The sequence below is a fragment of the Delphinus delphis genome, chromosome 16, assembly GCF_949987515.2.
Source record: "Delphinus delphis chromosome 16, mDelDel1.2, whole genome shotgun sequence".
NCBI lineage: Eukaryota > Metazoa > Chordata > Mammalia > Artiodactyla > Delphinidae > Delphinus > Delphinus delphis.
In genome coordinates this window covers 57,858,136-57,881,622 of record NC_082698.1, presented here as the reverse complement: position 1 = coordinate 57,881,622, position 23,487 = coordinate 57,858,136, and the positions used below count along the sequence as shown (strand labels likewise).

At 48.4% G+C, this 23,487-nt stretch overlaps 1 protein-coding gene across 2 annotated transcripts in view; it reads left to right on the top strand.

The window, feature by feature from the left end:
- The window catches only part of SAMD8 (sterile alpha motif domain containing 8), a 91,918-nt gene that overhangs the window by 359 nt on the left and 68,072 nt on the right, over window positions 1-23,487 (top strand). Inside the window, exon 2 of one of the 2 annotated variants that reach the window (XM_060034746.1) lies at window positions 5,415-5,600. In XM_060034746.1, coding sequence (XP_059890729.1) covers window positions 5,520-5,600 — 81 coding nt within the window. In that variant the 5' untranslated portion in view covers window positions 5,415-5,519. Of the gene's footprint in view, window positions 1-5,414; window positions 5,601-14,067; window positions 14,134-23,487 lie in introns of those variants that run through there. The other variant, XM_060034748.1, reaches the window with a different exon arrangement.

The window sequence follows — 23,487 nt, the reverse complement described above, 5'->3', positions numbered from 1 at the left end:
TGAAGTGGGCATTTGCTGCAGACACAAACAGGCTTCAGGTCTAAGAAATCCCTGCAGGCTGCCTGTCCTCTGCCACCTTTCTTTTAGATTTAACCCCTTTTTTGGTGCCTGTTCTTTCCTTTATGTGACCGGAGTCTGCTGGCTCAGGCCATTTAGAACCTGAATAAGAAGGCCCAGGAGGTCCCTGCCATTCCAGGCCTGTGGTATTCAGCGTCTGCAGAGAGCTGTCATCCAGTGGAAAGGGCACACCTGGAAATCCAGAGCCTGTGTGGTCTGGGCAGCCACACACATTCCGGGGCTTCGGAAGTCTTGGGGTGGAAGGAAACTTGGCTGTGTGAGGGTTTGTCAACTTGTTAGGAAGTTGAAGTCAACGCTGGCTGCTCTCACACTAGGAGGCTGGCAGTTGTGCTAGCTTACCAGGGGTTTGGAAGAGACATTCCAAGCTAGAAAGCTGTGTCTGCAGATTGGAACGTGTATTTGCAGAGCTTGTCAGGCTCTGCGGGTGGAATATGGGTGAAGAGTTTCCATTGTCCCCGAAGAAATGAATTCATTGAGGAATTGGGCACCATGTGTTCCGTGAGCTGAGTGACGGATACACTCAGGCAGCCTGGGAAGGGAGGTTATACTCGTCCTGCTGGGAGACTGGAGGGAAGGGGGAAAGGGTGGAGTGACTGAGAAATGTGAGTGCAGGTGAGTGATGGGGAGGGAACGTTACTCATTTATGTAACAAATATGTAGCACTTACTGTGTGCTAGGCACTGCTCCAAGTGCTTTGCAATTATTAACTCATTTAATCTTCTTAACAACCCTAAGAAACAGGCACCATGATTATCTCCATTTTGGAGATGAGGAAAACTGTAAATTGAGGATGCTTATAACACATGGTCTAAGTCTTCTGAGAGAAAAAAAAAATTGCCCAGAGGGTAGGGGTTGGGGTGGAGGATGCAGGATGGGGAGGGGCAGGCCAGGGACTTGAAGAATGTAATAAAGCCCCAGTAGCTTCAAAGACCATTAGGATCCTATCGAAAAGACCCAGAACACATCTTGAAGAGGCTCCCACTTATCAAAAATGGGACAATTTGAGCATGAATAATAAAAATAACTGCAGTTAGTAGAAACACATCAAACATTTAAATCATAATGATACTGAAAACAATTATTCACTTTTGGAAGATGCTAGAGAGTCAGCTCATTATGAAGACAGGCCAGTGAAAGGAAGGAATCTAGCATTTGTCATTCCTTTTGGATGCAAACTGTACTACTGGATAGATGAGGAAATTTTCTTTTATAGAAGAACTTCAATAAAGAAGTAAGGAAGCACCATTTTACAACACCCGATGAGCTAATGGATGTAGGCACTGAGCACTGACTGCTGGCAGCATAAGAGACGTCAGACGTTACGGGCCTTCTGATGGAGGAACACATCACCGCTACCACGAAAGGAGCCTCGCCAAAGGAAGACCTGGATCTTTGAACAGAGTCCTCAGAGTCTAGATCTAGCAACCAATTTGCAGGAGATTCAGAAGACAGTTAAATTATACCTCAGGGCCTTATCTTTTGGAAATACGTAGTAAAATGTTCACAAATGAAATGATATAATGTCTGGGATTTGCTTCAAAAATAATACTATTGGAAAATACAATAATATATTGTGTCGGAGAGAAGGGTATAGGTGGAGGTATGATGAGGCAGGATTTGCCAAGGATGATGGCTGCAAGGTCATACTGTTCCTCTTTGTGTTTGAAATTGTCCATTAAATTTTTAAAAAAAGAACAGGAAAATGCTGAAACCACCGCTCTGGGAAATTTGATTCTCCCAAGTTCACAGGAGATGAATTAAAGAATCACTGGCTAGCAGTGTTTGGGGGGAAGCCTGGATCTGTGACTTTCTCCTGCAGAATCCTGAGTTGAGGTGTGGGGGGGCCATGGGCTACAGAGGCCACCCTTCTTTGGAGTCTGCCAAAGCATGATCTAAAGACCACCTCCCACAGAATCATCTGGCACTTGCTAAAAATACAGACTCCTGGGTTGCACCCTAGGCCAGAGTGGGGCCTAGGAGTCTGTATTTTAACAAGCTCCCAAGTGAGTCTGTTGCTCACTAAAGTTTGATAATAATTGCCCAAGAATGTGGTTCAAGAGTCAAGGAGCTGGGATAACCCTGGTGGTCCAGTGGTAAAGAATCTGCCTTTCAATGCGGGGGACGCGGGTTCAATCCCTGGTCAGGGAACTAAGATCCCACATACCGCGGGGCAACTAAGCCCACACGCCATGACTACCAAGCTCGTGCACCTCAACTAGAGAGCCCGCGTGCCGCAAACTACAGAGCCCACGCGCCCTGGAGCCTGCGAGACACACCTAGAGAGAAGCCCACGCGCCTTAACCAAGAGCCCGCATACCTCAATGAAGATCCTGCGTGCCACAACTAAGACCCAACGCAGCCAAAAAAAAAAGAAAAAAAAGAGTCAAGGAGCTGTTGAGTCAAGAGAAGGGTAGGAAGGGTGCTCAATATGCTTTCCATCTTCTCATTGACGTGCAGACCCAGGTATTTAGCCCAGAGTAAGGGTGTGGGACTGGGACGAGGGAAGGGCTGGACAGCCTTATTCCAAGGCTCCTTGAAGATGCTCTTTCATGTTGTTTTCAGCCTCGGTATCTGACACATAAGAGGTGCTCAGAAGGTGAATGAGGGGATGGCCTAGTGAATGAATGGAAGGAGTGACTCGGGGTGAACGAGTAAGACTGGGGGCCTGTGCTAGGGGCTCAGTTGGAGCTGATGAGGCAGGATGGAGCCTTGGGCTAATTTGGAGGCGGGGGAAGGTGAGCGAGGAACAGAGTACAGGATGGACAGCCCTCTGCAGCAGGGACTTGCTCAGACCCGAACTTCATTCTGGGGCCTGGCGGCTGGCATATCCAGTCACCAAAGGAGGTGTTATTTTAAGGGATGGTCTGAAACTTCTACAGCAGAGCCAGTCCAGACACCTCAGTCTCCTGAGAGTGGCCACGCCCTCCCCGCTGCAGGCCTGAGGCGCCTTGACTTTGAGAAGTCTGGAGTTCTGCCCGTCTGTGGCACCAGCTCTTCTTGTTTCCAAGGGAGTCAAAGCTGGGCACCATTTACCTAAATTTAGAGGTTTGGGCCATTTTGAACCCTGCCTGCCACCAAAGGAGGCTTCAGAAGAAGGGATTTTAGGGAGACACTGGAGTAACTGCATGCTGAACCTTCTGCCCGCCTCCTTGTATTACTGAAGCTGACCTCACCCTTGCGGAGGCTGGTCCTCCTTCATTATACTGTGGAAGGAGCCATCCCCATCCCCATCTCCGTGCTGAAAGCCTCGGCTGGATTTCCAGACAGAAGAGGAAGTGGTGTGGTCTACCCAGAGCGGCTTGGCACGCAGAGGGAGCTCTGGGATCTATTATCCTCCAGCATGCAGATTGGATGGGGTATGAGAACAAAGCACAGAGCCGTCCAGAAACCACAGACCTGTAATCTTTCCAAATCCTGAAGGCGGCTTGTGTGCATCCCTCTCTGCATGGCTCCCAGATCTTTGAATCTCAGAAAGGCCGGGAGTGTCTGTTTCCCAGATCACAGCCAAAATGGAAGGGGAAGACAAATCTGTTCTGTTTGGTTTCCATAGATTCGACCTAGAGATTAACTGCCAAGGTCTTGATGACACATACAATATCAATCACAGGCTAAATGTCATAATGAGAGCTGGGCAGGTTGTCAAGAGAGGCCTCCAGGTTCCTGTTACAGCTTCATATTTAAAGGTTTGGTCCCAGGAAACCACATGCCAACTTGAAGGCTATATGGCCTATATGTGCAGCAGCAGCCTGCCTCTTCCTCAAAGGATAGCAGACTCAGGCTCCTTCCTGGACGGGCCAGGCAGGTAACACAGAGGAGTTAAGTGCATTGGGTGTTAAAGAATAAAACAAACAAGCAAGAACCTAACTATTGGCCTCAGGTAGGAGGCATCAGGGAGTGGTGGGGACTGTGGCAGAGTACAGAGCAAATGCCCCCACGGAAGGGGGTGGCAGCTTGCCATTCCATGTGGGAATGCAAGCCCAGATGGTCGGATGGTTTTATGAAAAGTCAGAAAGCCAGAGTTTTGTGGGAAATCTGCTGATTTTAAAATTTTAAGTCAGCAGGCAGCTGTAACAGGCTATCCTTGTCGTGTCACATTCCTCAGCTGAGATCACTGCGGTATAAGTGGACAGCTCCCTTACACAAAAGGCTTCCTCACACAAGCCCCTGTATTTCCCTGATTGAGGCTGTTTTCTGGTCTTTGTGCTGGTCATGGAGTTACCTGCTTCCTGGAACACCTCACAAACAATTTGTTCCCAAACTCTGGTCTCAGCGTCCACCTTTGAGGGAACCCAAACTAAGATACTGCTAATTTTAAAGCATTTAAAGACACTGTGATAACAGACAATGCAGGGCCAAGTGTTACTTGACCCATAAGATCTGGAGTGCCATCTTCCTCTGTGAAACAGTGCCCTTGCCTTTGAGGAGATATATCCAGGAATAATCAAAATAGGGATCCCTATCCTGACTCCATTTCAGACTTTTCAGTGGTACAGCTCGTGTTTGGTTAAAGGTTTCCCTTGCCCAGTGAGGAAAGGCTTTAATCTGAATTCAAAAATATAGTTTTGACACCATGATTTGACTTTATATATTAAAAAAAAAAACCCTTATAGAATTTAGGATTAACACATACACACTACTATATATAAAATAGATAACCAACAAGGACCTACTGTATAGCACAGGGAACTGTACTCAATATTTTGTAATAATCTATAAGGGAAAAGAATCTGAAAAAGAAAAAAACAAATATATATATATATATATATATAGTATATAACTGAATCACTGTGCTGTACCCCTGAAACTAACACAACATTCTAAATCAACTATACTTCAATTAAGAAAAAAACTAACTTGTATATTTTTGTTCTTGTTTTTAACTAGGAAAAAAAAAAAACCCAGCAAAAGATCAATACTGTGGACAGTGGCAGGACTCAGGGAGATTTTTTTCCTGTCTTCTGTTTTGGGATTCTTTTAATAAATAATCCTATTTTATAATAAATAACCATGTCTATATTTTTTTAACTATGCTGGCCAAATAGAACAGTCTGGGCTGGAAGCTGCTTGTGACTTCTCACTCCATCTTACGTGTTCCCAGGACCTGGCTCTTTCCTGGGGCTCCTCTACCTCTCTGTCCCTCTCTCCCCACATTCACTGGCTTGTGGCTCTTCTCTGCTCTCAGAGCCCCAGCAGTCACTGAGGACTCAGATCTACACGTCTTATCCTCCCTGAGCTTCGCTTTCTTCTTTAATAAAATGGAGCTGTAACAAGAGAGGTAAAGGCGATTTTAAAAACAAACAAACAAAAACCCAACCTGAATTCTTTTGCTTTCTAAGGTGGAAGATGGGAGAAGCCCAGTGGAGAGATGCATCATTCATTTGAGTGGGCAACTTAAACCCCTAAGTGGACCCCTTGAGCCTGCAGAGACTGGCCGGGTAGCCATGCCCAGGAGTGTGAGCCACAGAACAGGCCTCCTGCTCAACAAAAAAACACAATTTAAGGATCCTTTTCTTGGGGAAAAGGTAAGTCCTAAAGCGTGATTCAGAAAGTGATGGAGTGAACAAAGAGAGCTAAATTGTTCTGTGCAAGAAACCAAGGGGCGTTCCAAGCCTTTAGAACATCCCCAGAAGGGGTGTGAGGGACCCTGCTGCGGAGTGGCGAAGGGAGGGCTTGGGGCCAGAGACAGCCAGGTGAGAAGCATCCAGGGCACACAGCCACGGGACTCCTGAGAAAAGTGACCCTAATGCCTAACTTTGCGGCGCCCCCGGCAGCGTCAGCCCTCTCTTTGTCACCCCAAACCTTCAGTGAAATTGTTAGGACAGACAGCTGTGTTCGTGGTGGGTTTGAGAAATCAAAGGGGAAGAGGCTTGTGCTGGTAGAGAGAAGAGACCAGAAGTTTATGCAGCAGCGTGGACAGTCTGATTCCGTTCTTATAGAAAAATACATGTCACCAAAATATTAACACTGGCTCTATGTTTATTTTAGAATGATGAAAAATTATATGCGATTCTTTTTTTTTAAGGAACCATCTTCTCTATAAATCTCTGTGCTGAACATATATTACTTGAGTATATGGAGGGGGAAAAAGAGCCTGTGAAAGTTGTATTTGAGAACCGTTCTGGATGTAGCAGATGCCCACCCTAAACCTACGGGCTGAGGCACGGGAAGGAGGCCTTCAGGACAAGGCCTAACCAGGTGTTGTTTACATCACATGTGGCACTGAGCGCCCTCCCAGTCAGTGTGAGCTCCCCAAAGGCGGGCCTGTGTCCTCCTTGAGCCCTCTGGTGGCAGAACCAGGCCTAGGTCGTGTCACAAAGTCGTTCTAATCCCTCAGTGCTTCCCGGGAAACCAGAAGGAAGTCAAGTTTTATGGCTCCTGAAATGTATACCATTTCTTTAAGAAAAAGAAAAACAAACAGGTGCAGGGCCTTAGAAGAGGCTGGTGCAAGGGGTTCTGAAGCTTTGGGGTAAATCTACCTCTGAAAGAAGATTCCTTCCCCTTTGACTGGAGGCAGACCTCAGATGAAGAGGGCAGCATCCCTCCCCATCCCTTGGGGCTCTTTGACTTTCCTGACCTTGGTCTTGGTTTAGGCTAAGTCAGCCAGCATCAGGGGTGCTCTGGTGGGTCATGAGTGGGCATGGGAAGTGGCCTTGTTTTGTTTGTTTGACCGTGCCACGTGTGCAGCCTGTGGGATCTTAGTTCCCCAACCAGGGATTGAACCCGAGTTGTCCGCAGTGAAAGCTCAGAGTCCTAACCACTGGACCCAGGAAATTCCCTTGTTGTTTTTTACTTCACCTCAGATGTTCGGCCTGGCCCTGCCTGCCCCCACATGCCTTCACATCCCTCTTTTCAGCACCAGGGATGGGCTGGGCCAGAAAGGTCTCTGCCTTCTTCAAGTTTTTGGTCTAGTAGAGCAGTTATAATCTAATCTTTTTAAAATGTGTCCTCTTCCTTTGAAGGTATTCTGTATCTGTGGATATCACATATTTACGTTCCTTAATGCGTTGGGCTCATGGGGGAAAGTTAGTGTGTGTTGCATGCATACCACATTTTTTCCATGACACCACCCAAGTTGGGTTTGGAATGTGCCTTGAAAGAAGAGGGAGGGTACAAATGTTATTGTGGTTGGGAAAATTACTCTATTAGGAGAGTAATACCTACTGCCAGGGTACGTGGAGGGGCAGAATTTGGCAGCAGTATACATATATACATATACATATTTTTAATTTACTGCAAGTCATGCTTGTCCTTACTCATCTTAAATCTACAAAAACGATCCCAACTAGGAAATAAAAGTTGTGGGATTTTTAAAAAGTTAAAACCTGGCCGTAAAAACCCTAGGAATTTTTTGTTGCTATAGTTTAATTCCTAATGTATCAGACACAATCCAAGTTTAACAGATACTTTTTTCTTTTGGATTCTGGCAAGTATGTTAATAGGAGGCAATTATGTGAATTAATAGAAAACCCTTTTATTTAAAAAACAGAAATGACTTCATTTAAAGAGGTAATTTAATATTTCTTCTAAGATGGTGTTGATGTCATTAACTTGTTTGATTAACTCTTCAGATGGTTTCAAAATGCTTCGGGGTGGTAATTTATGAACGCCTAATTGATTTTTCCAATCTCAGTCTGGCAGAGTTGGGCCTCCTGGAAACTGTGAGGGGGCTGAATGCTCATATGTGGCTTCCTTCTTAGACAAGGCGGCCGGCCGGGATGGACTTGATCTCTGTGGTCGGCCCAGTGGGGCTGAGGAAGCTCTGGGTCAGGAGACAAGAGGCCATGATGTCTGACCAGGCCAGCTGTGGTGGAAACACTGCAGGCAATTACACAGCTCATGAATTCAGGAACAGATGGCCTTTTAGCCCCGCTCTTTTGAGAATCACTGCCCACTCTGTGTCACCTCAGAACATTAGGCTTCCTTGTGTGGGAGAAAGATGGGGGGGTAGACTGGCGGGGTGCAGCCCTCACCATGGTCTCACCACCTCTCACTTCCTGTCCCCACCACTGTTACTCACTAGGCCGGTGTCTCAGTGCTGCACGGGGCAGGCTCTGGACCTTGGGAAGGCTGTAGGCCATGCTCCCACCTCTTAAAGATGCCACAAAAGCTCACTGAGAAACCCAGGCCCTGGCAGGACCCAGCGAAATGACCAGTATACTCGGTGACTCTTAACGTGTGCCTGGTGATTATCTACTCTCAAAACCTCCTCGATAGGGAATAGCTGCCCCCACTTTACAGATGAGAAAAATGAGGGTCAGAGAGTTTAGTCACATGATACCAAGCTAGTAAGTGGTATGACTGGGCCTCAACCCAGGCAGCCAAGCATCCACACCCAGGCCACTAGATAGGTCATTGTATCTTAGTCACAAGGTATACGTTCCTGAGGGCGGGCCTGGGCCTAGACCTCCCTCCCCACGTGAACCCCAGAGCAGTGGGAAGTTGTGGAAGAGCCCTCACCGGCCTTGGGGGCTCACGTACCCAGGCTTCAGCTTCCTCATCTGCAGAATGGGGATAACATCGGCGCCTCCCTGCTTGTTGGTTAAAGGGGATAACATGAGTCCTTAACACATGGACGTGGACTCGGAGAGCATGTCATGTAGGGGGACAGGAGCGGCGGGGGCGGGTGGGGAATTCCCAGCTGTGTTGGGAGCTAAGTGCTGAGCTTAGCACTTAGCTAAGGGAGAGTAAGGGAGCGGGGTAAAGCAGTTTGGCAGGGACCAAGGGTTTTTGTACTTGTGGCAAATGGGTCAGGGCGCTAATGAGTCTGAGCATCCTCCTCTGAGTGATGGGGCGCCTTTGCTCATGGGTGAAGTACAGGCAAGGCTTTTGGGAGGGGGAGTATGGTCTCTCTCCAGCCTGTTGATACCTGGTGGCCATGCCAGGCTGTGATGAGACTTGATCCCCTGTTTACTGCGCAAGTGGTAGGCCCAGAACCATCAAGGCTCACCTGAAGCGAAAAGTCAAGCACCACGTGCGTGCCCTGGAGTCAGGCTGAAGAGGACTAACGCAGCTACCCCCCGCGCGGCCCCAGCCCGGCTTCCCAGGCACCGGGACCTGGAGAGGCCGCCCCCAGGCCCAGGTGGGAGTTCAGGCAGCGGGGGGAAGCGAGAGAGAGAGGCGTGCCCCCGCCCCCAGCTCACCCCACGGGAGGGACACCCAAGCTCAGTGGCTCTGCCGTCAGGCCCTGAGACGCACTGGCCTCACTGCGGTCTGGGCTGTGTGATGTCGGGCAAAGCACTCCACGGCCTTGTGTCTCAGTTTCCTCATCTGAAGCGACGTCGACAAGGTACACCCCGCCCAGGGCTGCCGCAGTTCTGAGGAGTAAGTACATAAGCTGCTACTCAGAAGGGAAGCTCTCGGAACCGTGCCTAGCACACGGTCAGCCAGGGCCCCTTAACGATTCATGGGGTTGCACGGCGTCGGGGGAAGGCCAACCCTGGCTCCGTGGAGGTCAGGCTGCCCCCTCCCCAAGTGGACCCAGCTGGGCATCACCAGGGTTGCAGGGAACACTAACAGCCAAGCCCCCGGCCTCAGGGCCCCTCTCTGGTCCTTGTACCCCTCGAGTTTGTCAACAGCCACAGGAACTCCACCCTCTGTCAGGACTCAGTTCCCTCCAACCCAATGCCACCCCAGGACCTAAAGGTCCACCGTGAGGGCTTCAGCTTATCAGATGGTAGAGGACCAATGTCCCCCCCTCACCCTCAGCCCAGATCTGCTTTTGCCCCCGAAGAGCCTCCGACCTCCCTGTCACTCCTCAGACCCTCTCCCACGTCCCACTGCCCCCCCGCCCCGACAATACCCAAGGCTCTTCCCTTGTACGGGACTCAGTCAGAAGCCCTTCAGGTGTTGTTTGCAAATGTCATTTGGTGGGAACAATCTGCTTGTGCCATGAAGAGAACAAGGAAGGGCAACAGAACAAACACTGAGTACCAGAGCCCCTCAGATGCTGGGATCGGAAGCGAGGAGACCCCGCCCCACATACACCCCATGCCCTGTCCCATCTTACTCAGCAGTTTTTCCCTTTGGAATGTTTTCAGCTTTTCTGAACAGTCAGAGCCCCCCACTCCTTGGGTTCCAGGCCCGTGAGGGGCCACTGGGGCCTCAGGACAAGGGCCCAGGATCTAATGGGAGAGCCCTGGTCTGAGACACAAGACATCTTCCCACCATCCTGCTTACACGCGCTGCTGTCTTGGTCCAGAGGCCAAGTCCCTCAGTGACCCAGTCTCCCCGTCTCTACCAGAGCAGTCATCCCCAACCCCATCCTCCCACCAGGACTGGGAAAAGCTTCAAAAATAGTCACTCTGTCCAAAGGATGCTCAGCGTTACCCAGGACACAGGAAGAGTTCTCATCCCCGGGGTTTGGAGTACTTAGTTGTAATTTGTGCTGCCCTATGCTTGATGTGAGTCACTACGGGTGTCTCCATTCCGCCCCCACCTCCCGCTGAGATTTTTTTCCCCTCTACTGGCTAAATGGATAAATGGAGAACCTTGCTGGAATATGATATGCGATACAATGCATCCAGGGCCTCAGAAGGGCCCAATGAGCTTTAACCTGCCCTATTATCCTTTAGAAATGGTCATTGAACTGGAAGCCTAGATTTAGAGGAAGGGAAGTGGAGAAAATTTCTTGGAGTCTCTAGGGAAAGACGGGGCAAGAAAAAGCCTGTCAAACAGAAAAGATGTCAGCTGTTCTCTGCCGCTCCAGAAACAGGGTGGAAAGGGGTCTTCTAATCCCCACACCCAGGCCCCCAAAGAACATTTGATTGGACCCAACAGGTGCCGGCCTCCCACCGAAGGGGCTCACCTTTGCGCACCAGGTCCTGGCCAGGTCGGTAGGTGCTGGTCCGTGGGGCGTGTGGCAGCAGCGCACCCAGCCACCCCGACTGGCATCCAAGAGCCTATTTTTAGGGTCAGATCTGCTGACGCTGACCTTGTGTGCTGCCCAGTCCGAGAAGAGACCCGTGGCATCTGCTCGCAAAATGATTTGCCAGTGTGACCTGAAACCCTTGACTTCGGGAGTTCTGTACCTGGAGCCCACGCGCTTGTCCCCGGCCCGGCTACAGAGGCAGGACATGCAGGCACCGGGGCGGGGACAGGCAGGGGGAATTTCCCAGCTTTGCTTTCTTGGGATGGACGAGGCCAGGTGGCTGCTCAGCCCTGCCCAGGGCTCTGTCCTGGAACAGCTGGAACGGGGGAGGTTTGCCCACTGGCACAGAGCCTGTGGGAGGGTCGGGGGGCACCCAGCCTGGAGAACTCTCCACTCCAGTCTTTTCTGGGAGTTTGTGGAGCCGTCTCTGGAGAGTAGTTGGAATGAATGCCACATCGTGCAGGGCGATCAGTGAAACACCTCCGCCTTCCAGAGAAACTCTGGAAGCTTGGGTTCATTTGCATTGTGTCACTTCCTGTGGGACCTCCAGCAAGTGTCCAATCTGTCTGGACTTCAGTGGGGAAAATAATCATAATGTTGCCCTCTTATGTTGTTATGAGGGTTAAATGAGATAAAGTTTGGAAAGTACTTAGCACAATGCCTGGCACATGCTAAACATTTAAAAAATGCTGGATGGTATTAGGGTGCCAAAAATATTCCCAATTCAACAGACATTCCCAGGTCTCTCTTCTTGGCGGTTCCTTCTCTCAACCTCCTTCCTCTTTGGCTCTAGCCTTCTTTGCTCCAGAATCCCCACCACCACCCCTACCACTGTGGTCCTCCGTTTTAGGGCTGAAGGGGGGTGGTCCTGTCCAGGCCTCTCTATTTTTCTAGTAAAATCTTTCCAGCGCTTCCTATAGGTCCTGTTAATGAATGACGTGGTTTTCCATCCTTCCCCATCCTTTCACTCTCTTTGGGCATCCTTCAATGTGTGAAGGATTAGGGGGAGTGGGAAGGGGGTCCCCAGTCTCTCCACATCCTTCACTTAATAGGGTCTTTTTATGTTGGAGTCATTATATTGGCCTCTGCAACTTTGTATTCAGCAAACCAAAGATCTTCCTCACAAGTTGCATGTTTAGCTACTGGCGGTTTTATTTAGGGTGATTATTTCTTCTGGTATTTTTCATTGCGAAACTTCTGAAAAGACTCTGCTTCTATTGATTTCTTGGTGCAGAGAATATTCACAAGGCAGAGTTCTCAGGATCTAAGTGTACAAGGAGGTCAAAATGTCAGGGTCCAAATGTCCTTGCTGTCAAGTGCTGGAGTGAGAGCAGCAGGGTCAAAGGCCCTTCTGCAATCCCCAAGAACGAGAGGAGCCAGAGATGCTGGATCTGACAAAGACTGAAGAAAGATTTCCATCTAGCTGGGAGCCTGGGGGGCCGGTCCCAGCCCTAGCCCCAACCCCAGCCCAAGGTAAGGGCTCAGGAGGCAAGAGGAGCTGCTGAAGATATAAGTTGAGAGGGGGCAAAAAATCAAGTATCTAAAGACATCTGAGATAGACAGATAGATAGGTTGATAGATAACCTGTAAGAGAGGGGGATAATACTCCACACTGTCTAGAAGGGTGGCCAAGTAAATAAGGCCAAGAAACGAATGAGGTGGGTTGCTGGATTATCACCTCCATTAGAGTAGCCCCTAAATGCTGTGACCAGAAGACTGGTGCCCCTCTCCCCATACCCCGCATGCCCCCAATCCTTCACACATTAAAGGATGCCCAAAAGAGAGTGACCAGGGTGGGGAAGGGTGGAAACATCATTATTTATGAGGAACTATAGGAAGCCCTGGGAAGAGGTTTTTAGAAAAGAGTGGTGCTAGCAGCAACAGACACCTGGTCCGTCTTCTAGCAGCTGAAGGGCTGACCTGTGAGAAGCAACAGCCTTCTCTGCGCAGCTCTCAGGGCAGAGCTCAGGCCGTGGGTAGATACCCCAAGAGCTGCCTTGTGTGGACGCAGCAAACACACCATTATGCAAGGATGGGAGCAAGCCAGGTAACCATCAACTGGACTCAGAGATGTCTCCAACTGTTCAGGACTCCAGGCATAGTCCACCAGGATTCTGTGCAACAGCAAGCTGCCCTAGTGCAGATAAACTGTGATCTGTAGAAACAGCTGTTATTTTCATGGTAGCTTCTTAGGAACTTACATACGGCAACATTTGACATAGGTTTCTCCCCAACACCACCGCTTTCTCTGACCCATTGATTTTCATTAACAAACGCCCTTCCCCCAGAATCTCCCTCTACTTTCTCCATTTTCACGTGTAGGTAGACATTGCTCTTTGTCCCAGCTTCTCTGGATCAGAATCCCACTTAGGCCCAGTGGCAAGGTGTGATAGGCAGAATACAGCCACCCCCACCCCACCCCCAAAGATGTCCACATCCTAATGCCTGGGACCTGTGAATAGGTTATGTTACAAGGCAAAGGGGAATGAAGGTTGCAGGTGGAATTAAGATTGCTAATCATCTGACCTTAAAATACGGAGAGTAGCCTGGATCACCCAGGTGGGCCCAATGCGATTAGAAAGGCTCTTAAAAGTGAAAGAGAGAGACCGAAGAAGAGGGTGGAGCGATGCCACATGAGAAGGACTGAACTCCCTGTTGCCGGCTTTGAAGATGGAGGAAGGGGCCCTAAGCCAAAGAAAAACCTCGAGAAGGCAAGGAAACGGATTCTCCCCCAGAACCTGCAGAAGGACTACAGTCCTGCCAACACCTTGATTTAGCCCAGTGAGACCCACGTCAGGCTTCTGACCTACATAACTGTAAGAAGATAAGTGCTGCTTTAAGCCACAAAGTTTGAGGTGGTTTGTTACAGCTGCAGCAGGAAACGAATACGTGAGATTTAATAATACATGACTTTTCTGGGTTTAAAAATTCCAGAGGCTTCTAGTGCGCTGTGGACACCTGACTTTATGTGGAGGCTGAATCTAGCTAGAGCCCCGGGGCGAGGGTGCCCTCCCACCTCGGCTGCAGGTGTGTGTAGTCTGATGGCTATAAGTCCTCTGCCCTCCAAGAAGTGTCTTTCTTCTTTCATATTAGGAAGAAAAGCAAACAGACTGAGGCCCATGTTCCGCAGGCCACCCAGGACCCTCCACAGCATCTTGAAGGACTGCTTTCCTCTGGGAGAAGTACAGGTAGGATGGCTCTCATTTCTCCTGAGTCAGTTTCCCTGTAGCCTTCTTGCCTCTCCACCTCACTGGCATCCGCCAGCCTCGCCCTCCTTCAACCTCACCCCAAGTGCGACACCACCCTCTTCTGTTCTTCCTCCAAAGCACCACCCACTCAGCGCCATTGTATGCGGCAGAGGGGACCACAGCCCAGAACAGGAGACAACTCCAAATTCAATGTCTGAGCTCCTTATTCTTAGAAAATTGTTGTCTGGGCCCCCTCCCCAGGGGATTTCTCCCTCTGGAGACGACCGTCCTTGTACCTGTCATGTTCACGAGGCTCCCTTCCGTGTATACAATTGTCGCAGCTTTCCTTTTTCTCCATTCTGGGCCTCTTCCCCTCTTCTCTAGAGCTCCTTCAAAAGGCTCCAGATTCCTCCTCTCTGATGACTATGCCGAACACGTCAGCTCCTTTAGTCTCAACCTCCCAAGCAGGCTAAGCTAGGGGCCTCCCTTTCTCATCAAAAAGCCCACCATGGCATTTTCCTAGAAGAGTTACCATCACCAATCCAAGAGGGGAATTTTTTGACTCCCTTAGACAATATCATCCACAGACCCTGGAAACAGGAGCCCTTTAGAGGTCCATGCATCTGTCTGTCTGTCTGTCTGTCTGTCTGTCTGTCTGTCTCTCTCTCTCTCTCTCTCTCTCTCTCTCTTGCACACACACACATACTGAGATGCTGCTAAGCACTCATTAGAATAGCTAAAACCAAACAAGAACTCAGCAATACCAAACCTGGGTAAGATTTTTTGGGGGTGGGGAAATGTTCTGTATCTTGGTCATAGCGGTGGTCACACAACTATACGCGTTTGTCAGTAAAACTAAGAAGAGTGAACTTTGCTGTGTTAAATTTAAAAATAAAAAGGATATGGGTGGGATTTGGCTTTCGGCACAGGCAAAGAGTGACCTGTAACTCTATCCACTTTTGTGACGAACACCACGTAGGCCGCAGAGAGTGTGTTTCCCCTTCCCTTACTCTGTGTCCTCAAAACAAAAGGTGACCGGTCTGAATTCCTTGAAGGTGAAGGTCGGTGGGTTGTGTTGCTGCTAATCTGGGGTCCAGGGAGGATTGGAGCTGTGGAAGCCCATGGCTGATAGAACAGACAGCTTATCCGGCCGAACCTGGTAGCGCCAAGCATCCACTGTGCGTCTGTGTTCTGCTCCAGGGCTCTGAAGGTGACCTGGCGTTATTGTGGTATTCACAACAGTCACACAACAGCTGAGGGATATTTTGGTGCATTAAACAACTCATAGGCTTCTCTAAAGCACATATATGTAGGTCTAGATGTAATAACTGTGAAGCAAAATGCCAGTTCTTTACATTGACTACTAGAATTGTCAATCATTTTATTTTTGTAACAGTCGTTTATAAGATTTAACAAAGGTTTCAAAGACATGAGTTAAGATTTTGAGGTTTACTTAGATCATTTTGATTTAAAACTTTGATATTCAATAATTACATATTCCTTTTTACCTTTAATAGAAACTTTGAATATTTTAGAAAAAGAACTTTTGAAAATGTACATGGAAATGTTTTTCATGTTTTATTGTTTTCATTTAACTTACATTTTGATAAAAAATTTACCTTTGTTCACTTTGAATTCAATTACATTTTTTAATTTTATTTTTGGCTGCATTGGGTCTTCGTTGCTGCGTGCGGGCTTTCTTTAGTTGCAGCGAGCAGGGGCTACTCTTTGTTGCAGTGCATGGGCTTCTCATTGAGGTGGCTTCTCTTGTTGCGGAGCACGGGCTCTAGGCACGTGGGCTCAGTAGTTGTGGCTCATGGGCTCTAGAGTGCAGGCTCAGTAGTTGTGGTGCACGGGCTTAGTTGCTTCACGGCATGTGGGATCTTCCTGGACCAGGGATCGAACCTGTGTCTCCTGCATTGGCAGCCGGATTCTTAACGACTGTGCCACCAGGAAAGACCTCAATTACATTTAATTTTTGATCCTTCAGATCAGCACTGTCCAATAGATAATGCAAGCCATGTATGCAATTTAAAGTTTTCTAGTAGCCACATAGTGAAAAACAGGTGAAATTAATTTTCTAGGCAGAATTTTATTTATTTATCTATCTATTTATTTATTTATTTTTGGTCGTGCCTCACTGCATGTGGGATCTTAGTTCCCCAACCAGGGATTGAACCCCTTTCCCTGCAGTGGAAGCGCATAACCACTGGACCACCAGGGGAGTCCCCCAGCTGAAATTAATGTTAATAATATATTTTATTTAACTATGCCCCAAATATTATCATGTCAACATGTACTCAATACTCAATATGAAAATTATTGAGATACTTGATGTTCTTTTTTCCATGTGAAATCCGAGTATCCTACACTTGAAGCACATCTCAACTTGGACCAGCCACATCTGAAGTGCTCAATAGCCCCACGGGGCTGGGGGCTCCCATACTGGACAGCCAAGGTCTAGATCGCTGAGAGTGAGACAAGTCATTGTGCTAATGGGCGTCAGGATGGGGATTTCTGTTTGTCCTCTTGCCCAGACCTGACCTACCTCCTTCCAGCCTGGGTTGTCCCCCGTTCCTGAAGCCCACCATGTGGGTGCCTTGGAGGTTTCTGTGGCTCTCCAGGGAGTTTGCTGGCAGCCGGCAGGGGCACGTCTGTTGTGGAGCTGTCACTCTTGACTTTGATGGCCTAGCGATGTCAGGACTTCATGTTTGGAAAGAAAGCCTAGGGCCGAGGATGTTTCTCTGAAATCAGTACCTCTGTTTATCTCCCTGGCTGTCAAAACACTGGAGTGCCTCCTGCCAACCTCCTGCTGGAGGGCTCCGGAGCCCTTAGGACCCAGGGCATGGGCTGTGCGTCGTGGTCCTCCCAAACTCCCCCCTTTCCCAGGAGATTGCCGTTTGAGCCCTGCTCAAGTCTGTCAGTGATCTCAGCAAATGGGTAAATTGCATCTCTATTAGCACCTCTCTCTGCATGCCAGGACTTATTTATTTTACAGATAGATGGCTGTTTCCTTTTCACGGCCTGTTAGTGCATCAAAGTGACATTGATGAGGCTTGACAGTGTGATTATTCGTGTGTGGGAGGCAGGAGAGCAGGGGAGGGACGGGCATGTGCTTTCAAAACATCAAGACTTGGGTACAAATTCTGCCCCTGCCACTTAGCTCTGGGCTGGTACAAGTCCCTTACCTTCCCTGAGCCTGTACATTGGGACTAATAACAGGATCTACCTATGGGGTTACCATGCAGATTAAACAATATCATGCACGTGAAGCTCTTGGCTTGGAAGAAGCATTGATGTTCTTCTCATTCTCCCTCAACTCTGGTTAATTGTTTTATCTCCCATTGGACGGATTAAGAAATCCCTAAAGAGGATTAAATTAATAAACCATTAGGTTAGGAGCTGAAATCCCCCTGTGGTTTCAGCAGATGTTTATTGAAGTGATGCCCTACTCTGTGTCCAGGCCCTGTTGTAGAAGCAGGTGGTGGTACCAGAGGCAGGAAGTCAGGGCCTGCGTTGGGTGAACTCACCGTGCAGTGGGGAAACAGACGTCTAAGCACCCACCGGCAGCTCAGTGAGCAAGGGCTGTGTTGGGGGTGCATAAGGGGCCAGGGTTGCCCAGAAGAGCCCGGAAACTCAAAAATGTCTGAGAAGGGGCTTCCCTGGTGGCGCAGTGGTTGAGAGTCCGCCTGCTGATGCAGGGGATGCGGGTTCATGCCCCGGTCCGGGAAGATCCCACATGCCGCGGAGCGGCTGGGCCCGTGAGCCATGGCCGCTGAGGCTATACTTCCGGAGCCTGTGCTCTGCAACGGGAGAGGCCACAGCAGTGAGAGGCCCGCGAACCGCAAAAAAAAAAAAAAAAAAAAAAAAAAAGTCTGAGAAGGCTAACTTTAGCAAAGTGGGAAGAAGGCTTGATGGGAGCATCCCGTGGTAATGTGCTGGTCATCCATGAACCCAGTAGGCACTCAACAAACTGTCATGGACATTTTTAGTTCAATCATTGGCATTAGCCAACCCATGATAGTTTAGTCATGACAGGTACCTTGAGCCAATTCTAGTTAGATCTGGGGGCATCGTCTGGGATGGGGAAAAACACACACATATACACATATACACTCACACGCATATATACACACACCCATACACACACCCCACACACCCATGTATATACACACACCCACATATATACAAATATATATACACATACCCATATGTATAGATACACCCATATATATAGAAATATATATACACACACATATATATATGGGCTGGACTGAGCTCAATTTTAGGAAGGGGTTGACTTTGACATTGTGTGCAGTGAACCCTTATCAGTCAGGGTCAAAAAGGGACAGAATTCACCAGGGATGGTTTAAATGAAAAGATATTGATGGCCTACATACAGAGTGTGAGCAGGGTTAAGGGAACAAACCCGGGATACCGAAGCACCCAGGAAGTAGCAACAGTGGAAAGCCAGGGGCTACCGATGTGGCTGTGACCCAGCTTCGACCAGGCAGACGAGGTCAACACTCTAGGGGATGGTAGAGCAGTGAGGTGGAAGGCACCTGGGTCCCTGCATGACCTCCTGGAGCTGAGTCCCCTCACCCGTCTGGACTGCCCTCCTACCTCTGTACAGTGACATGAGAGAGAAATAAGCAGCTGTCTGTTTAAGCCACTGTGTTTTGGAGTCTCGGTTACAGTAACCTAGCCTGGACCCTAATGCAGTCAAAGGCTAGTGTGGTTGCAACAGGGTGAAGGAGGGAGAAAATGTTGGCAGGTGAGGGCCTGTAATCGTGGGGCCTTGTGGCCATGGTAAGGAGTTTGGATTTTCTTCTAGGGAGGATGCTTACATGATTTGATTTGCATTTTAAGAAGAACATCTTGACTGGTATGTGGGGAATGGAATGTGGTGAACAAAAAGTGAACTAAGGAGGGGACTCCTCTGGTTGTCCAGGGAAGAGATGCTGGGGCCTTGGTCAAGGATGGAAGCAACAGAATTTGTGAGAAGGGAGTCACGTTCCAGATATGTTTTGATGGCAGATTATAAAGAATTAGCTGGTGACTTAGAGGTATTTGTTGTATGTTCAGGTATAAATGAAATAAAGTGCTTAACACAGACCTTAGCACACAGTATTATTGTTGTTTTAATAAAGGTTCTATGACTCTGATGAGGTAACTTTTTCCTGCACAAGATGCTGATGGATCTTAGGGAAGAAACTCATGTTTTATTAAGCGACTCACCACTTTGGTGTCTGTGCACATGGTCTCAGACTGTCCCTGAGGTCACTTCTCAGGGAGGGAGGTCAGGTGTGCCCAGGACCCGGGGAGACCCTCACTGCTGCAGTCAGTCTGGCTTGGAATGGGTGGAAAATTCACTCATTCTGCCCATTTCCCAGTAGAGCACCTGTCATGTGCTGGGCAGTGTTCTAGAAACGGAGGGAAAGACAACAACAAGCTATGCTATGTCACTGCCCTCATGTTGCTGTGATTCTTTTCACTGGGATGTACAAAGAAAGTGAGGTGTCTTTATTTTTCTTTAGCTCTTCTAATCTTTCCCACAAGCCCCTCCCTATCTGCTGGGAATGGCAGACACTTAAATTTGCTAAGTAATAATATCCCAGCCTCTTCCCATTTAAAAGCTCAAACTCTCAGAATCCTCTTCTGTTGCACAAGATGGATTGTGGATGTACATCAGGGTTTATTGCAAGAACCAAGGTGGGGAGGGAGCCTTGATGCTGGGGGACCCCTTGAGCCTGGCTGCTGCTCGCCTTGGGCAAAATGGTCTCCTTCCAGAAGACTAAATAGGTAAAGAGCAAAGCACTCCCTGCACGTTTCACTCTGTCCCTGGGACGCTGTCTTAGAGAACAGAGGTCACCACCTCTAGGCCTCACTGCCACCTGCCCCCTCCTCTATGCCTTGTTCTCTTCAGTCATTCACTTTCTTTTACTTTCTTACCTGAACATCCTCTGGATTTGGCCTCTTTTTCCCATTTGTCAGGGGCTATAATAGTGAAGTGACTTTCAGGTAGGGTTGACTGATTTACAAATACATTTTTAGTATAAGTATGTCCTCTGCCATATTTGGGGCATATTTATACTAAAAAATTATTTGTTGCTTATCTGAAATTCAAATTTAACTGGTATCCTGTATTTTGTCTGGCAATCCTGCTTCTAGGGAACTTGATTATGGGGGAGAGGGATGAAAAACACAGCCATTTAGTATTTTCAAAATGTTATGCCTAATATAAGGCTTCGCTCCTGCTGGCCTCTTGGCTGGACAGATTTAGAGGCTTTCCGAAAGAAGGAGGCTGCCCCCCGCCACCCCCTCCCTAGCATGGGCTGTTCCCAGTTCCTCCGAGGAGTCCATTGTGTGTGTGTTGTATGGAGAGGGGCAGATGGTAAAGGAGCCAGCTTTGGCTTCCTGCCCTCCCCCCCACGCCCCACCCATCACACCAGGCAGGCCTCCCTGCGATGTGGGTAGACCCATCCTGCTGGCAAAGCTATTGCTTACCTAGAACTTTTATGAGGGCATTTTTATTGAACTGTAATTGAAAAGAAAAAAAAAAAACTCCAAGACATTCCAGATTTTTCTCATAAGCCTGCTTCAGGCATGTGTGTGTCTGTGTGTGTGTGTGTGTGTGTGTGTGTGTGTGTGTGTGTGTGTGTGTGTGTGACATTTAACTTTTCTCTCTTCTTCCCTAAGTTAAGGACCAGAATAAAGATGAACTGGCAGTCTGGAGAGCCTGTAAAACTCTTTTCATTAAGCAAATATTCTAGTGTTTGGAGAACCAGGGCTTTATGTAAGAGGGCTACATTTGTCATTACAGTCTAATAATGTAAGTTTACAACCATATCTAAGAAACCTGTGATAGAATGCAGAGCCTCTTATATGTGTAAAACTGCTTGGCAAAAGTTTATAAATCATATACATCTATTTAAAAGAATGTGAAAGTAAATCCAGATGACGGCCTTTGAGAAACAGGCTGATCGTGGCCACCCCATTGTGCCCCATTGCTGATCTGAGAAGCTGCAGAAAAAAATTGCGTCTTTCTTGAGGTCTGTGTGACCAGCCCTCCCCTCCCTCACCCAGGAAGGATGGAGATCCAGACCTTCCTTCCCAAGTCCCTGGCTTTCTCAGCAGGAAGGAAAGAAGCGCAAACTTTTTTCGAGGGCCTGCTATGAGCCAGGCACTGGGGCTGCTTCTCTTGTTTCCATGCTTACAACAGCCCTGTGCAATGCTGGGATCCATCTCATTTTTACACTTGAGGGATGTGAGGCTCAGAGGAGCTAACCTGCCCAGGCTCACATAGCTGGTTAAAGGATGGAGTCTGAAAGAAAACCGGAGTCCATGTGTGTCCAGGGCTCCTGTCCTTCCTACCTCCCCTTTCCCACCCCAGGCCACTCAGCTCAGCGGTGGCGGTGTCTGTTGTGATCTCCTTGCCTAGAGACGTAGTGCCGCTTCTCAGGAGCCACAAAGCCAGACTGAGAGTGAGAGGGGTCTCAGGCCAGCCCCTTCTGTGTGGTGGCCGTTTCTGAGACAGGACTGCCTCCACTGACCCATTGTCCTGCCCAAGGGACACTTTCTCGTCAGGGGATGCCTGTGGTCTTACAGAAGTTCAGGAAGTGAATAGATGAGCTTCTTTCGGGTGCCCAAAGATAAACTCACTCTCCAGTGACCCCAGGGATTCATTGTAAGAACACACTGGAAAGCAATGAATCTCCTGGAGGATGGGAATATCTCCCAGGATACAGCACGGCTCCAGTGACCAGGTTCAGGTGGGGTCTCATCAGGTGTGGGCTGCTCCTCACTCCAGGGCTCTGGCTTTACGGGGACCTGGCCCCTCTGTTTGGCTTCTAGTATTGCTGTCACCACCAGCTGACTCCTTCTGCTTCTCCACTTTGTGATTTCTGCTGCCCATGGCTCCTGCTTCCTGATTTCAGGTACCCACCACCCATCCTGCTATCTCTAATTGCCTCCCACTTAGACTCCCCAGGAGAGAGGACCTCATTGGGTCTGTAGCCTTGCCCAGGACAGAACACCCATCAGTGACAGCCTCTTACATCAGACCAGTTTGGCTGCAAGTAACAGAGACTTGGAAAACAATGGTTTAAACATGACAGACATTTCTTTCCCTCTCATGTAAAAGAAGTGTGGAGGCAGAGCAGTCCAGGGCTAGCAGGGAGCCCGGCCAATGCCATTCACACTCTAAGTGGCACCATGGAGGGGGGTGGGGGTGGGGGTCAAAGGACACACACTTTGCCCTTTAAGGAGACTTATCAGAAGTTCCACACAATAATTCCACTACATCCAATTGGCTGGAACATAGTCACTTGGCCAAACTTACCTACAAGGGAGGTTGAGAGAGGTTCTACTTTGGCTGGTTGCATTGCCACCCAGCTAACAATTGAGGTTCTTCACCAAAGTAAAAGGGGAGGATGGATATGGAGAGCAAATAGAAGTCCATGCCCTGGGACCCATCCTGATGCAGCCATCTATGGCTAGGACAGTAGAGCAGCAGAGTCATATGACAGAGTGTGTGACACCAGGAATCCCTCAGAAAGGGGTGCTGGCATGATGGGGGCCTTGCATGGGCTGTACAGAGTGCTATCTGTGTGGTATGGTCTCTAACGGACCATGAGAACCCCTTCACCCACTCGCAAGTTTCCCCGTTGTAGTCCTGCCGGCAAGTTCAACATTCAAGTGAAGCAGTGCCTTACCTGCACCCTTTTTATTTTTTATTTTTTGTTTTTTACTGAAGTACAGTGGATTTACAGTGTTGTGCCCATCTCTGCTGTACAGCAAGGTGACTCAGTTATACACATAGAGACATTCTTTTTCTGTATTCTTTTCCATTACGGTTTGTCACAGGATATTGAATATAGTTCCCTGTGCTATATATTAGGACCTTGTTGTTTATCCATTCTAAACATAATAGTTTGCATCTACCAACCCCAAATTTCCGGTCCATCCCTCCCCTCCCCCACCCTTGGAAACCACAAGTCTGTTATCTTTGTCTATGAGTCTGTTTCTGTTTGTAGATAGGTTCATTTGTGCCATATTTTAGATTCCACATATAAGTGATATCATATGGTATTTGTCTTTCTCTTTCTGACTTCACTTAGTATGATAATCTCTAGTTGCATCCATGTTGCTGCAAATGGCATTATTTCATTCTTTTTAATGGCTGAGTCGTATTCCATTGTATATATGTGCCACATCTTCTTTATCCATTCATCTGCGGATGGACATTTAGATTGTTTCCATGTTTTGGCTATTGTGAACAGTGCTGCTATGAACATAGGGGGTGCATGTATCCTTTTGAATTATAGTTTTGTCTGGGGATATATGCGCAGGAGT